The following is a 15,038-nucleotide window of genomic DNA, read 5'->3' as shown; positions in this document are numbered from 1 at the left end:
AAAATCTTTTTTTCTGTGACTACAACAAGCAATATTTGGAAACGAGTGAACATCTTTTTGCAAAGCTAAAACTTGAATCTTTTGATTATTGCAGTTGCATCCAAGGATTGATGCTAGAAGGCCTAGTGTAAACCTTGGAGTTCTACTGGTAGAATTTTTTGAACTATACGGGAGACATTTTAATTACTTGAAAACTGGTATTAGGATAAGAAGTGGAGGTGCTTATGTTGCCAAAGATGAAATCATGAAGAACATGACCAATGGATATAGACCATCTATGTTATGCATTGAAGATCCTCTGGTTCCAGGTAACTTAACAAATTTTGTTTTTATTTAGAAATGTCTCATTGTTGCATGCCTTATAATTTTCTGATTTCTTCCTTTGTTACGCTTACTGACCTAGAGGTATACTTTGGATCTGTGTTGATTGTCTACATGATTATACTGGTTGCTATGTACTGTTTTTAAACATGAAAAAAAACTTAATTTCCTGACCATATCAGAGAACTTTTGGATTCAAAGTTGGCTCAATGGTAGGAAGCAGAGGGTGATGGTTGAAGGTTATTTCTCAGATTGGGGGTGTGTGACTAGTGGTATGCCGCAGGGGGTTGGTGCTGGGACTTCCGTTACTTGTTATTTACATTAATAATCTGGCTGTGAATGTATAAGACATGATGAATAAGTTTGCGGATGATGCAAAATTAGGAGGTATTGTTGATAGCGAGGAAGGTCATCAAAAATTACAGAGGTATCTTGATTAGATGGGGAGGTGGGTGAGGATTGGTGAATGCAATTCAATGCAACTAAGTGTGAGGTGTTGCATTTTGGAAAGTCAGACCAAGGTAGGTCTTGAATAGTAAATGGTAAGGTCCTGAGGAGTGTTGTGGAACAGAGGGACCTCGGAGTACAAGTACACAGTTCACTGAAAGTGGTATCATGGGTAGATGGGGTGGTGAAGAAGGCATTTGGCATGCTGCCCTTCATCGGTCGAGGCATCGAGTATAGGAATTGGGATGTTATGTTACAGTTGAATAAGTCGTTGGAGTATTGTGTACAGTTTTAGTCACCCTGTTATAGGAAAGACCTAGTTAAACTGGAAAGTGTGCAAAGAAGATTTACGAGGATGTTGCCAGGACCAGTAGGCCTGCGTTATAGGGAGAGATTGACTAGTATAGGACTTTATTCCTTGGAATGTAGGAGAATAAGAGGTGACTTTATTGACGTGCATAAAATCATAAGGGGCATAGATAAGATGAATGCATATAGTCTTTTTCCTAGGGATGGGGAATTGAAAACTAAGAGGGCATAGGTTTAAGATGAGAGGGGATAGATTTAAGAAGGATCTCAGGGGCACCTTTTTCACGCAGACAGTGGTGTGTATATAAGATGGGTTGCTGGAGAAAGAAGTTGAGGCAGGTACAATAGCAACATTTAAAAAAAATTTGGATAGATACTTGGATGAGAAGGGTTTAGGAGGATATAGACCAAATGCAGGCAATTGGAACTAGCTGAGTGGGCAGCATGGACAGCATGGACTAGTTTGGGCTGAAGGGCTTGTTTCCATGCTGTATTACTCTATGACTGTATATTAGGAATCACTCTCTCAACACAGTTTAAGAACAAAGAATGGGGTAATGGTCTTTGAGGGAAGAAAAAATATGTTGGAGACCTTACTTCTGCAATATTTCCCTCCTGCCAAAATTGGACGTTTGTAATAACTTTATCTTGGTCTGGTAGTGAGTCATCATAATTGAGTCAAGTATTTTTGTTTCCCAGGATATCCCAAAGCCACTCATAGTCAATAAATTATTTTTGAGGTGTAGTAACTGTTATTTTGTGATAAATATGACCGCCAGTGGCACGGAGTACATTTCACAAATAGCCAAGTGCTAAACGGTCAGTGAATTGGTTTTGGTGGTGGTGATTAGAAATAAATATTGGTAGACCCAGAAGTGACGAAGCTCTCTCTTTGGAAAAAGCTATGGAATCCTTTGTGCACAAGTTGACTTAACTACACTTTAGAAATGTCCTTAAGAAACAACTTGTCCTTCTGTTTTACTTGGCATTTTTTTTGTCTCGCAGCAATTGTTTTCTTATTATAGAATGATAAGATTGCAGCCTATGGCAGATAAGCCACCTGGCATAAGTTAGATTTAATCTAATCTTTTGGTAGACGTTTTCATCAAATTTCCCTTTAGTCTGTTTCCTCTTACTGTCCTCCTAAGGCGTGGAATTGCTCTCCAGTTTACTTATGTGAAGTGTTGGTTAGCAATTGGTCAGGATCGAACTTCAGAATCAAAACCGGTGATGTGATGGCACTGTCCACCAAAGGAGCTGACATTTGCCAAAGGATTGACTGACATTGGTTTGTCCGTCATTATTATAAAATCAACAAGCTGCAGCTATGACTTTGTTGCTCTAGTGCAATTTGTTGGACAGAATGAGCAAAATTTGGGCAATAGCAATGTGTCTTAGTGGGGCGCCGCGCATAGAGACTAGCGCAAACTTGGGAGTATTGCTATGGACCTAAAGAAACTATTACTACTCCACATTAAGGTAAGCGGTAGAAAAAATGTTTACTTGTCTTTTCTTCAACAGCTTCTATATTCCTTATTAAAGGTCTGTTGTTCTACCCATTAAGACCAGAATGACTGGTCAGACCTTGCACAGCACAGACTCAGCTTAATTTCCGACAAGTTTCAGTTTGGGATTGGCATCAGTCTGATATGTCTGATCCAGAATATTGTGTTCAGCCCTCAAATCAGGACAAAATGCCCACAAATTGCCAAGTTTTACACCCAACAAATGATGCAAATTTCTATCTTGTTGCTTTTTACTTACTGTACAGCTTTTGACACAATTTTCACATTCAAACATTACTCATTCAGAATGATACAGCAAATTGTAAACAATTATTTGCCTGCAAGGTGAAAATATCTTAGGTCAATTTCCTTTGATATAATTTTTTTTTCTGTCTCTTGTATTGGGTGATACATCATGGTTGTGGATGGTTACCATTCAGATACAAGAAAGACCATACCTTATTTCATAGTTTTGCTGCTTTTGGAAGTACTGACGGTTTGCTTTACATTAAGTTGTCACTCGGTCCTTGTGTTACTATTTTGTAAATATTTTGAGTGTTTCATTCTCACTTCACCCATTCTGAGTGAGATTATGTCTGTGCATCTCACTCTGGCTCACGCTTGGTCTCGGGCTCGCTCGCTGTCTGTCTCGTTCGCTCTCTGTTCCCATGTCTGTGGCATGCCTCTCTAGTCACCCCCATCCCTGCTCTTTCTCTCCGTCTCCCCTTCCCACACGCCCACAAACACTCACTGTCCCCTTACTTGCAAGAGCAGGTTGTTGAAATACCAGGATATACAAGATGTAAGGGTATTTTACTGACCCTAAGTTATCAACTTTACAATTAGGAATAAAGTGTGTTTTGAGCTTGCTTGTGCTGTTACAAGATTTATGCATTCAAAAGTTTATTTTAAAAACTTAAATTCTCTCTTTGCTAAACAAATCTTTTTGTTTTTTGACAGGAAATGATGTGGGGAGAAGTTCGTATGGTGCCATGCAAGTCAAACAAGTCTTCGACTATGCGTACATTGTCCTTAGCCATGCTGTATCACCGCTAGCAAGGTCTTATCCAAACAGAGATTCTGAGAGGTAGGGTATTCCGACTTTCAATTTGTTAATGAATGAATGAGTGATTTCCATGGGCTGTAATTTAAGTGTAATTAATTTTGTTTCAGCACTCTTGGACGAATAATCAAAGTGACTCAAGAAGTCATAGATTACAGAGAGTGGATCAGGAAGAAATGGGGTGCAGGAAAGATCCTTGGATCACCTGATTGTGGTTAGTAAAAGTGTTGTATCTAAACAAAGGAAGTTTAACAGATAATTTTTGCAACATATTAGTGAGGTGAGTTGATGGCTGTTCTGACTAGACAACTGACAAACTGTCTTTCTCCTCACCTTGCATGAGCTTTGCTTGCAAGCTGCCAGTCTACCTTGCTGTAGTTATCTTTCTATTACCTTGCATTCAATCGTGATTTTTTTTTTTTTTTAAAAACCTGTAGTTCATCCACTTCACTTAGTGTGTTCTAGAAACATTGTACTTGTGTTTATGTAAGATAGCTTTTAATTATTTTGGGATCTGAAAACTAGCAAATTTTGAGACAGATTCATACAGCATGGACACAGACCTTTCAGTCCAACTCGTCCATGTCAACCAGGTCTCCCAAAGTAAACTGGTCCCATTTGCCTGCATTTGGCCCATATTTCTCCAAACCTTTCCTATTCATGTACCTGCCCAAATATCTTTCAAATGTTTTAATTAAACCCACATCTAACAGTTGCTTTGACAGTTCATCTCTACACACAACACATGTCCAGTCCCCTTAAATCTTTCCCCTCTCACCTTAAACTGTGCTGTCTAGTTTTGAATTCCCCTATCCTAGGGAAAAGATCCTACCTATTTACCTTATCTGTGCTGCTCAGGATTTTCTGAACTTCTGTAAGGTCACCTGTCAACATCTTGCACTACAAGCGGAAAAAAATCCCAGCCTATCCAGCCCCTCCTAATAACTCAAACCCCCTAGTACCTTTTTGTAAAACTTTTCTGCACCCTTTTCAATTTATCCTTCCTATCGTAGGGAAACCAGAGTTGTACGCAGTACTCCAAAAGTGGCTCCATCAATAAATATCCTGTACAGCCGCAACATGACGTTCCAAAGATTATTAGCAAAGTTGTTTTTTGGAACTGAATGAAGATATGCTGTGGCATCCCTGAGAAACCACTGCTCTTTTTGATATGTGTTGATAACCTGGACATGCACTCTAACAGGGAAAAGTTTGCAAATGTCACACAAACTGGATTATAAGAAACCAGTGAGACGTATGCTAAATTTTAGGAGCACAGACTGGTAAAACGATCAGACACTAAGCAGATGAAATTCGTCAGTACTTTCGCCATTGCATGCCAAATTCTTTCTTCACTCCCCTGTTTACGTGTGATGCCATTTTCAAGGAACTATGTACCGGAACTCCTAGGTCTCTCTGTTCGACAACATTCCCCAGGGCCCTACCATTAAATGTGTAAGCCCCATCCTGGTTTGTCTTACCAAAATGCAACGCATTTTTCTAAATTAAACCCTATCTGCCTACTCCTTGGTTCAGCTGATCAAGATCCTGTTGTACTCTTAGATAACCTTCTTCACTGTCCACCGTAGCACCGATTTTGGTGTAATCCACAAACTTAACAGGCATGCTTCCTAAATTCTCATCCAAATCATTTGAATGACAAACAACAGTCGACCCAGCACCGATCCCTACAAAACAACGCTGGTCACAGGCCTCCATTCTGAAAAAAACCCTCTACCACAACCCTGCAGTCCAGTGCATTGTGAACTATAGTCCTGGACTTTGTCCTTTTGAAAGATGTGGAAATTACTATAATCTTGCAGACAAATGTACGCAATGCTCAAACAATGGACCCCAGTTTGATTGTGAAAGAGTGCTTTGCTCACAATGCTGAATTTGGTGTAGATGGGAAAGAAGGTGCTGTTTATTTTTGTTTTATCTCCAATAGCTGGTGAGTGTGTTCCTTTGTCAGTATTAAAAGAATAACTTGCTGTTATTTTACTGAATTAGTAACTTAAAACAGGTTAATTAAATGGTTTATAATACTCTGATCTAGTCATTTAAAAAATTACTAACTAAACAAGTAGATAAGGTTAGTTATAGGACATATACTGCAGCTCATAGGAAATTATGGTGAGTTTAGTCCTAGACGATTGTAGCTGTGACAGCTGGATCTTGAAATTTTAGCTGAATTGCTGAACTGATGTCTGATATGAAAACATGGTCAGACATCAAAGAGGAAAGCTACCTGGGAATCTTTGGACCATAGGTTAGTAGAACATGAGTTGTTCTATTAGTAGAACAGAGACAAATGGTTGTGATTGGAAGTAAAGATCTCAAAGTTTCGTGGTGGTTGAGCTTCACCCATTAGTTATGAGGTACTTGCTATCTATTTAGACCAAAATAAGGATGGCAGGATGGACAAACTAGCCTCCTGCATTCTAGTACCATGGCTGTCAAGTGAGAAAGAAAGGAATGTGATGATGGAAGACAGTGTAGTTAAGGAAATACATATTCAATTCTATAGTTATGAACAGAAGTTCAGAAGGCTGTGTTGCCTGCACAGTGCCTGGGCTTAAGACAGCTTGCAGAGAGAGCGAGAGAGAGAAAATTTGAATAAAGTAAGAACAAAATTCCATAGTCCATGTGTGAACCAGTGACCCAGCAAGAATGACTTTTTGCTGAGGAGTTGAGGCCCGAATTTTTAAAATAACCAAAGGTAAACAGAAACTCCACCCCCTTTTATTTAGCTTTCCTATTTTTCTGAACTTCTTGTCAGGAGTATTTAACACTGACCTACCGTTCCTTAAGCTAGATCTTTTGTATGATTTGCAACATCATAATCACACATGGTAATCTGTTGCAATGACTCTGCAATCTTATTAACTATACTCCATGCCTTCATTTGCATGCAGTATAACCTTGCTTTAAAGTTCATTACTTTCTCCCCTACTCTAACTCTCCTATTAACTTGCTGTTCTCTATTTTAGTGTTATCTGCTTCTCTGAGCATTTTGTGCACCTGGTGTTACTTTGTAACATTCTGTCTTGGTTCTCACAGCTCTGCCAGGATTGGTAAATCCTCCCAACAGTACTAACAAAATACCCCTCAAAGAACTTGCTCCAATCTTAGTTCAGATGCAACTCATCCAGTTTGTACAGGTCTCATCTCCCCAGAGCCAGTTCTGGTGACCCCAGGAATCTAAAGCCCTCCTACATGCGCCATCTTTCCAGCCATGCATTCACCTATATCATCGTCCTATTTCGATACTCAAATGTGGCATTGGGATTAATCCAGACAAAGCTACTTTTAGAGGTCCTGTTGGTTGGCTGATTTTCTACCTAGTTACTGAAATTCTGATTGCAGGACCACATTCTCCTTTCCAGCAATGTCATTACTACCAGTGTTGGCCATGATCTCTGCCTGTTTGCCCTTCTCTAGAAGATTGTACAGCAGCCATTCTGTGACATCCTTGACCTTGGCACTAGGGAGGCAACAAACCAACCTGGAGTCACATTGACAGCCCAAGAAGCGCCAGTCTGTTCCCCAAAATAAAGAATCCCTTATCAATACTGTCTTCATCCTCCTGTCCTCTCCAACTTTGCCACCTATGGTACACTACCCCATGGACACATCGCCATCACCGATATCCAGAATGGAAGAGCAGAATTTCTCATGACTCCTGCATACTTCCTGCTTGTTCTGCTTGAACTGACTGGTAGTTAGCTATTTCCTCACTCCCTGCTCACCTCTAACCAGTGGTGTGACCAGCTGTCTGAATGTGCTCCTAGTTCTTTGCTCATGGAGACATCTGTGATCCCAGCTGCTGTTTCAAGATCTGAAACCCAAAGCTGCAGCTGGTAACACTTCCTGCACAGGTCCATGATGGGCATTACTTTGTTGAGCTGTCGTGCTGTGCATCTGCTTTAAACTTTTAAGCAACTTTGCTTACTATAGCCATGTTGAAACTAAGGACATGATAGACTTATTGAATGATTACTTTGTGGTGTTAAGGAAAGCGGTAGTGAATGCTGGACATTCAAAGATAGCTTAGATTGAATTAGGGGCATGGACTCAGCAAAAGTAATGGCTGATAAACCAGAATAACCAAGGAAACAATAGCAATAGGGCCAGCCTGACACAGCCTCAGGATGAGAGAGTTACGAAAACAATCAGAAGGATGGCTTCTGCTTTCTATCACAAGATCACCTTCACCGGTCAGTGTGCTCATTTGGATTCCTACAGTACCACAGTAGAGTTGGGCCCGATTGCCAACCTCCTAAATTGGACCTGAGCCATTTGTTCACCTTGCAATCTTGATGCTGGAAAAGGGTGCAACCTTTCAGTATGATGGCTTCACTGATCCTTTATATTATACAACCTCATAGAAGGCTAAAATATTGCAAAGGTTTGGGAAGTAGGTGAATTTAACTGTTTTCACACTGTTTCCATGGAGCAGCAATACAAGTGATATTCACCACTAACAGGATGTTGCTGTCAAGCCAAAAGAAATTCTCCCATCCTCAAATGATTAATGTGTTTTATGAATTTCAGCACTGGTGTGACACTCCGTATGTAGATTATATGTCTCCAGGATTAAAATGCAAGAGGGTAGAAGTTATTCTATAGCTATACAAGCTATCTGGTTAGAGTATATCAGGAAATATAGTGTAGTATTTTTCATGCTTTATTGACTTTGAAGGGAGTTTATGGGAATGAATCTTGAAATCCAAGATGAAACTTTAAGGCCAGATTAACAAGGACAGGTTATGTTCCCTGGAATTTCGAAAATTAAGGGGTACTTTAAGCAAAGGTTTTAAGTTGGTAATAGGATCTGATAGAAATAATTTCTTTCTTTTTACAGAGTCAAAGTTTTATTTTAATTATTCATTCATGGAATGTAGTCATCGTTGACTAGGCCAGTTTTTATTGTCCATCGATAATTGCTTTAGGGAAGTAATGGTGAGCCACCTGATGTGGAAAAATTGTAGTCCATGGTTAGAGGACACAACACAAAATACTGCAGTTGATGCAAATCTGAAATAAAAATTGTAAATATCAAGAATATTCAAGTCAGCAACCTCTGGAAAGATGAGTTGATGTTTCTGGCCGTTGATATTTCGGGTCAATGATCTTTTGTCTGAACTAGAAATGATAGTGATAATGAGACAGAGAAATGATGAGTGGGTGAGAGAACAAAAAAGTCAAGTGCTATCAGAGGCCAGAAGGCAGAAGAGATTGAACAACAACAACAGATAATTGTACAAGACTAACGTAGATGGCACAGGAAAAAGTGGAGAAGAAAAATACAGGACTAGAATTGCTGTAAATGGGAAAAGTGGAATCATCATTAATAGCTGCCATCTGGAATTATACTGGAGGTAGGGGATAGGAACTGGAATACTTCAATCTGGTGTTACACCTGAATATTGTAAAATGTCTAATTAAAAGATGAGATGCTGTTCCTTAAGTATAGTTTGAACTTCATTGGAATAGTATAGGAATTCAAGGACTGACTGGCCAGAGTAGGAATAGAACAGAAAATTAATATGACAGGCAACTGGAAGTTAGGGGCCTCGTTTGTGGTCTAAATGGAGCTGTTTGGTACAGTTCTCAGCCAGTCTGAATTTGTCTCTGTTCCTTTACAGTCTTCCAGATTTAACATTGAGTTCAGTCATTTTAAATCCTAACCTGTTCCCCCAATTCTCCAAGCAGCAGCTGTTAGTGTTGATTCCTCTATTCACAATTTTACTTCAATGAGATCTTCCTTTTGGTTTCTTTCCTTGTCCTATTACATCTTCCTTTGTCTTGCACCATTTTTTTTGTTGTTGTTGTTTAATCTTTCCTCTACTCCAACTGCATCCAGTTGCAGAATTTGCACAGATTAGTGAAGAAATCATGAAGCAGTCTGTCACACAGCCGTGTCACTCAGCTTCTCCCACAACTTGTAATCATAGAAAATGTCAACTTTTCTGCCCTGCATTCACGTTTCAAACTCTAAATGTTTAATTAGATTTTTGTGAACAATTTCAATTATGCCTTTATCGTAATATGCCGCAATCTTCAATTTGTTCTTGGTAAAATAAAACTATGCTAAATTGATGTTTAGTGATTTTGGTTTCCTGTTTGTGTAACTGTAGAAATGCTTTAATATGGTTGGTTGATTAGACAATTTGGTGATATCACTGCTATTCCATGTTATGAATGTCTGGCAAAGAATGCTACAGTCAGTTGTAGAATCATTGCATGGTGCTAGAGGTGAAACGTTTGCCAGAAGGATCATTTTCCTTTATGGTCAATGACACATGTCCTTTCTTTGATTGCGATATCTGTCCCTTAGTTTGAATTGTTTTTCTTTGAAATACAACTTTGTACTGGTGGAGACATCTACCATAAACATTTTGTATAAATTGTTGCTGTTCTGATATGTTTCTACATGGTCATTTTTTTTCCTCTTCAAATCAGATAATGGTGTTAAGATTGAACCAGTGGATAAGACTACTGGTAACATTATCAGAGAACAGCAGCAAAGCAGAGATTCCGAATCTCACTATAACCAAGCATCACCTATGTCTCTGTCCAGTCCACAGCAGCTCTCCTCTGCTTCATCTTCTTCAGCTTCGTCACTGTCTGGAAGTGATATAGTGAGTATAGTCAATAGTTTATTAATGGAGTTTTCAATGAATATTGCATTCAGAATTGCTACCAGAAATACTGTCTAGTATTCATAATGTATGAATTGCTTAGAATAATGGTTCTTTAATCCTCATCTATTGATTCATGATTTAAGTCTGATCTTGGAACAAATTTGTATTAATATAATACTACTTTAAATAATTGGTTACAATGGCACTGTGAAAGTGTTTTTAATGGTGCTTTTAACAGGATTCTGACTCTACACCATGCACAACTTCAAACCTTCACCACTTTGGTATCCCAGCATTAGCTCCTTTGATGGCAACTTTAGCACCTACACTACCTATCCCAAGTGGGAAACCACAGACAAACATAACAAGTGCATTGATAGTGACTTCAAATACTCAGGTGAGAAAGCTGTTGTCCTTTCAAAGTAATTGGGTCTTGGCTGTCAAATTTGCAGCCATTTCAATCAGGGGTGGCTAATTTTTCAGAGCACAGGCTGATAGATGAAATGCAAGTTTTCAGTTCCTTCTGCCTCGCTGCTTGGGTTCTGATAGAGTGATGCTTGAGTGAGTATCCAATCTGCTTGGCAGGTTCTGTCAACATTTGAAACAGTTATGTACCACATCCTATGCACCATCTTTGCTTCATTTCTTGTGGCCCACTTCATTTGTTGTGGTCTTTCCTCTCATGTCCTCTCTTCCTAGGAATACTTCTGATAGCCATTATTTGCTTTTGTACTTCGAATAATTATTTATTTATTCCATAGAAGGTTTTATTTTTCACTCAGCAGAAGTTCAGTAGAGCAGAACAATTGACACCTCAAATATTTCAGCAATACTTATTGTCATTCCATCATGTCTCTTACTTTAAATGACTTAAGTTGCTAAAGTTAATATTCTGATTTTGAAACAATCCATTATGAAGAAACCACAAATAATTTCTAAAAAGTTATGTAAGGAAGAATCTAATCTTTTTCTTCTAAATATTTTCAAAGCATAAAATCATCTTGGCCAAGGATATGATGTTTTACTGACTCTGCACTTATGTACTTGGCACCCTCTTCCAATCTTCTGTCTGATTCACCGCCAGTCACATTTCTCTCTTGGTTGAGCATTGCTCTTAGTACCATGAGCATATCTGCTGGGATTGCAGAACTAGCAAGCAGCAGGCAACGAGGAAATTGATTCAGTCATAGAGGGGAAGTGAAATAGTTAAGTTGCAGTCAGTTGATAGAATGAGAATAGAGCTACGTCAGAGCAAAATTGAAAGTGACAATAACAGTACTTATTTAACAGAAGTAATATGCTGCATAAATATTCATTGGCCACCCCTATCTATACTTTATATTTGCCTAATGCTGTAAAGCAGCAACATGTAAGAGGATACAATGTTCCTAACTTACAGAATTGTCAGTAACCCAGGGACTGGTCTAGTGGGGTTTTTAACTCTTGAGATATTACATCAAACCAAGTACTGATTTAAGGAATTTTAAACCTAAAAATATATTTTAAAAATTATTTTAGTCTAGGTTTAAAATGCTTAATATAAAGTTGTGCAGTTCAAGTGCAAATTTCATGGGGTGACAGACTACCCAAGTTGTGTTCATGTTGGGTCTTGATGGGAATTGCAGATTAACCTTACTCCAGTTTCTACAACCTTGCAACCAATTCTTCATTTCAGTATCTGATGACTGAGCCATTTTTTTAAAATAAAAAATGCTTTTGGAATGTGGGCATAATTGGGAAGGAAACATTAAAGAACCAGGCACATAGTTATAGCTCTGCAGCCAAATGTAGGATAGATTGAGTAGGTGTGGCAGGCTCTCTTCCCTAAACGATTTAAGTAAACATGTTGATGACAATCAGAAGTAGATACATTGTTTTACTTCTAAAACCCAAAATGCTAAGGCCAGTTAACGCACTTTCAATATATTAGTGCTCGAGAACAGTTAATCAGTGTAAAATAGTGATTGGGTGTGACATTTCTGGTTTATTTGACTCTGCACATCATCAAACAAAGCCTTTATTCACTGATCCATCAGGGGAGCTAAGTGGAGCTATATTAACTATGTAAACAATGAATGGAATAAACTGTTTGACTCATCAAGCCCATTCCTTTCACAATCGTAATTTTCTTTGAACAGCCACAATCGTTTAGTCAGAGAACTTTTTCCAATAGGTTATAGAAAAATGACAGTTGTGTACCTGTACTTCAAAATGTTCTTGACCAAAGTTTATTTACAAAGTGTTTTAGTTTGAGAGTAACTGCAGTAAGCTTACAGAATTTGCTACCTGTTTCCTCTGTCCCACCAGTCGCTTTTTGCAACATTCTGCAACAGTGATTGATCATCGTCTTTTTTGAGTAGTAACTTCTGATCTGTGCTGTTTTACTGGTGCACATATCTAACATGAGAGCAATGCCATCTATTCTGTTGTCATGTATAGATTGAGTGCTTGGAAAATTACTAAGCTGATGAACAATTATTTTAATGGTGTGTCATTTTAGCATTTAGTTTTTAGCTGAAGTGACATAAACAATTGTTTTGCAAAGTGTAGGACAGTAAAGCAGAATGAGAAATGTCCTTGTGTGAGAAAATACTTGGCAAATAAAGCTTCTCTAGCTTTAGCTTACATAATTTTTTTTTAAAAACTAGTTGTTGCTAATTTTGTCTATTTTGCTACCTTCCAATACAGGCTAGGATTGCTGTCTCACCAGCCAGTATTGGTGTTTCTACACACCCTTCACTTCCTTCCAGGCAGGTTTGTATTGAAGGAGCACCACTGAATCCTGTCACTGCTGTATACCCTATTCCCCCTACTGCATCCCCTAGCCTTCTGCCAAGTCTATATATACATCACAAGGTAGGAACTAATGGAGTCGAAACAAAATTTGAACTTTGCAGTACTGCTGATGAACTGAGCTTAATTTTTGGAATGCATGATTCGAAAATATCTGAAGTTTAAATTGTGTGACACATAGAATCTTTTCAATGTGGGGCACTAATATTATGTAGCATAATTAGGAAATGTTTTAAGGGTGGGTTGCACTGAGCCCATTAGTGAATTCGGCAACAGTTTGTACCAATATTTTCCACAAAGTAGGTTTCAAGTCTGGCAATATATTTTAGAAACATTGAGTGGAGGCCAGGTACTTCCTCCACAGAGTAAATTTCTTAATTCACTATCCAGGGAGTTTTGTATGGCGAGGTTAATGTATATCCAACACAAACTTAAGATCGGATATCTTTCCTTTTGTGGCTGGAAGAGAGAGTCCAGTGCAGGGAACCCTGAAAAGAAAACCAGTAACTGAAGAACTTTGTTTCATCTAAAAGAGGAAGTCCAAGTTTAGTACCATCTACCACAAAATTTATACACCATGTAGCCTTGGACTACATAAAATTTGTGTCCGTTAATTTACATGTGCCCCAAGTTAGTGATTGTAGCAACTTTTATATTTGGACTTATGATTTAACCATAAATGAAGCATAATTTGTAAAAAAAAAAAAAAAAAAAAAAAAAAAAGTCCTTTTCATGGAAAATGGCCCACCAAATCCAAGCTGGAAAATCACATGAGGAATCGAAATTAACTACTTGAACCTCAAGCTGGAGTAGCAGGGCTCGGCCTGAAATTACACACTGCCTAGAATTTGGGCATGCTTGGCCTACACGTAGTAAAATACTACAGAACCGTTTTGATAGAATTGCTGTCTCTATTCAGTATACTTTGAATATGGTTAAAAATGACTTGCAAGAGTTTCATTTGCTGCTCAGTTAGAAACATCTTTTTTCTAAAATTAGGAAATCATATTTTAGTTTGAAAATTTAGTGCACTTATCTGAAATATTCTGGCATTATGTCTTTTATAAAATAGAAGAATTTCAGAAATGTATGCAAAATATTTATGTGCTGCTCTCCTGTTGTAACTTTGAGAACAATTTAATTATATCATATACATCACTCAGTCTCAGATTTGATTCCTAGTCTGCATTATTTAATTCTGGATAGCATTACAGTAAATCATTGCATTCAGTACCCTTGTGCAAAGGAAAGGAAGGGAAGGGACCTTCCAGGGTTCTTATTCCTGATTATTTGACTCCTGCTCGCAAATTTATGTATGAAATCAACTTGAGGATAGAATCTGATTTGTAATATTTTCTCAGCACTTGAATGAGATATTGGAAGATAATGAAAATGTCCAATAGCGAATTTGTTTAATCCATTTTGAGATCAAACATTGTTTCTGGGAGTTGAGTTGCAACATTCAGTTAATGGTAGAAAGAGAATTAGTAACTTTTTAAACTGTCATTTTAAATGTTTTTCCTTTTTTAAATAAATAATTCAAACTTTTAGATTTTTTTTTGCCCTTTGCAACCTGGTGTGCTACCAACTACATCATGAGCCAGCCATTAATTTTTATTTACAGGTTAAACTGGAGAGAATTTTTTTTTTTTTTTTTGCCTTTACTTGTTGCCATTCGCTGGTCAGTATTTTGGGTTTCCACATCTGGGATATGTAGAGGTGATATTTCATCGAAGGTTTTGAATATTATGTAATTTTGGTTGTCTCCCTAAATCAGCATTTATAATCAGTTTTTGATAACCAAAGTTGTCATGTTAAATGCGACCCTCTTTGGGTACGAATATCCTTCAGTTAGATCATCAGCAAAGAACTGATGATCTGTGACTCGTGCTTTGTCCACCCAAAGCATATCTTGCTTTGATTTATATTCTCACCTATTAATGCAGCTCATTC

At 38.1% G+C, this 15,038-nt stretch overlaps 1 protein-coding gene across 5 annotated transcripts in view; it reads left to right on the top strand.

The window, feature by feature from the left end:
* tent4a (terminal nucleotidyltransferase 4A) overlaps positions 1-15,038 on the top strand; it is a 38,752-nt gene that overhangs the window by 19,646 nt on the left and 4,068 nt on the right. For 2 of the 5 annotated variants that reach the window (XM_048614828.1, XM_048614822.1), the window contains exons 6-11: positions 95-308; positions 3,543-3,669; positions 3,756-3,859; positions 10,111-10,289; positions 10,531-10,689; positions 12,981-13,148. In XM_048614828.1, coding sequence (XP_048470785.1) covers positions 95-308; positions 3,543-3,669; positions 3,756-3,859; positions 10,111-10,289; positions 10,531-10,689; positions 12,981-13,148 — 951 coding nt within the window. The remainder of the gene's footprint in view (positions 1-94; positions 309-3,542; positions 3,670-3,755; positions 3,860-10,110; positions 10,290-10,530; positions 10,690-12,980; positions 13,149-15,038) is intronic. The other 3 variants (XM_048614834.1, XM_048614848.1, XM_048614843.1) reach the window with 3 other exon arrangements.

Source organism: Rhincodon typus, chromosome 2 (assembly GCF_021869965.1).
Source record: "Rhincodon typus isolate 14 chromosome 2, sRhiTyp1.1, whole genome shotgun sequence".
Lineage (NCBI taxonomy): Eukaryota > Metazoa > Chordata > Chondrichthyes > Orectolobiformes > Rhincodontidae > Rhincodon > Rhincodon typus.
This window is presented reverse-complemented; position numbering and strand designations above follow the sequence as displayed.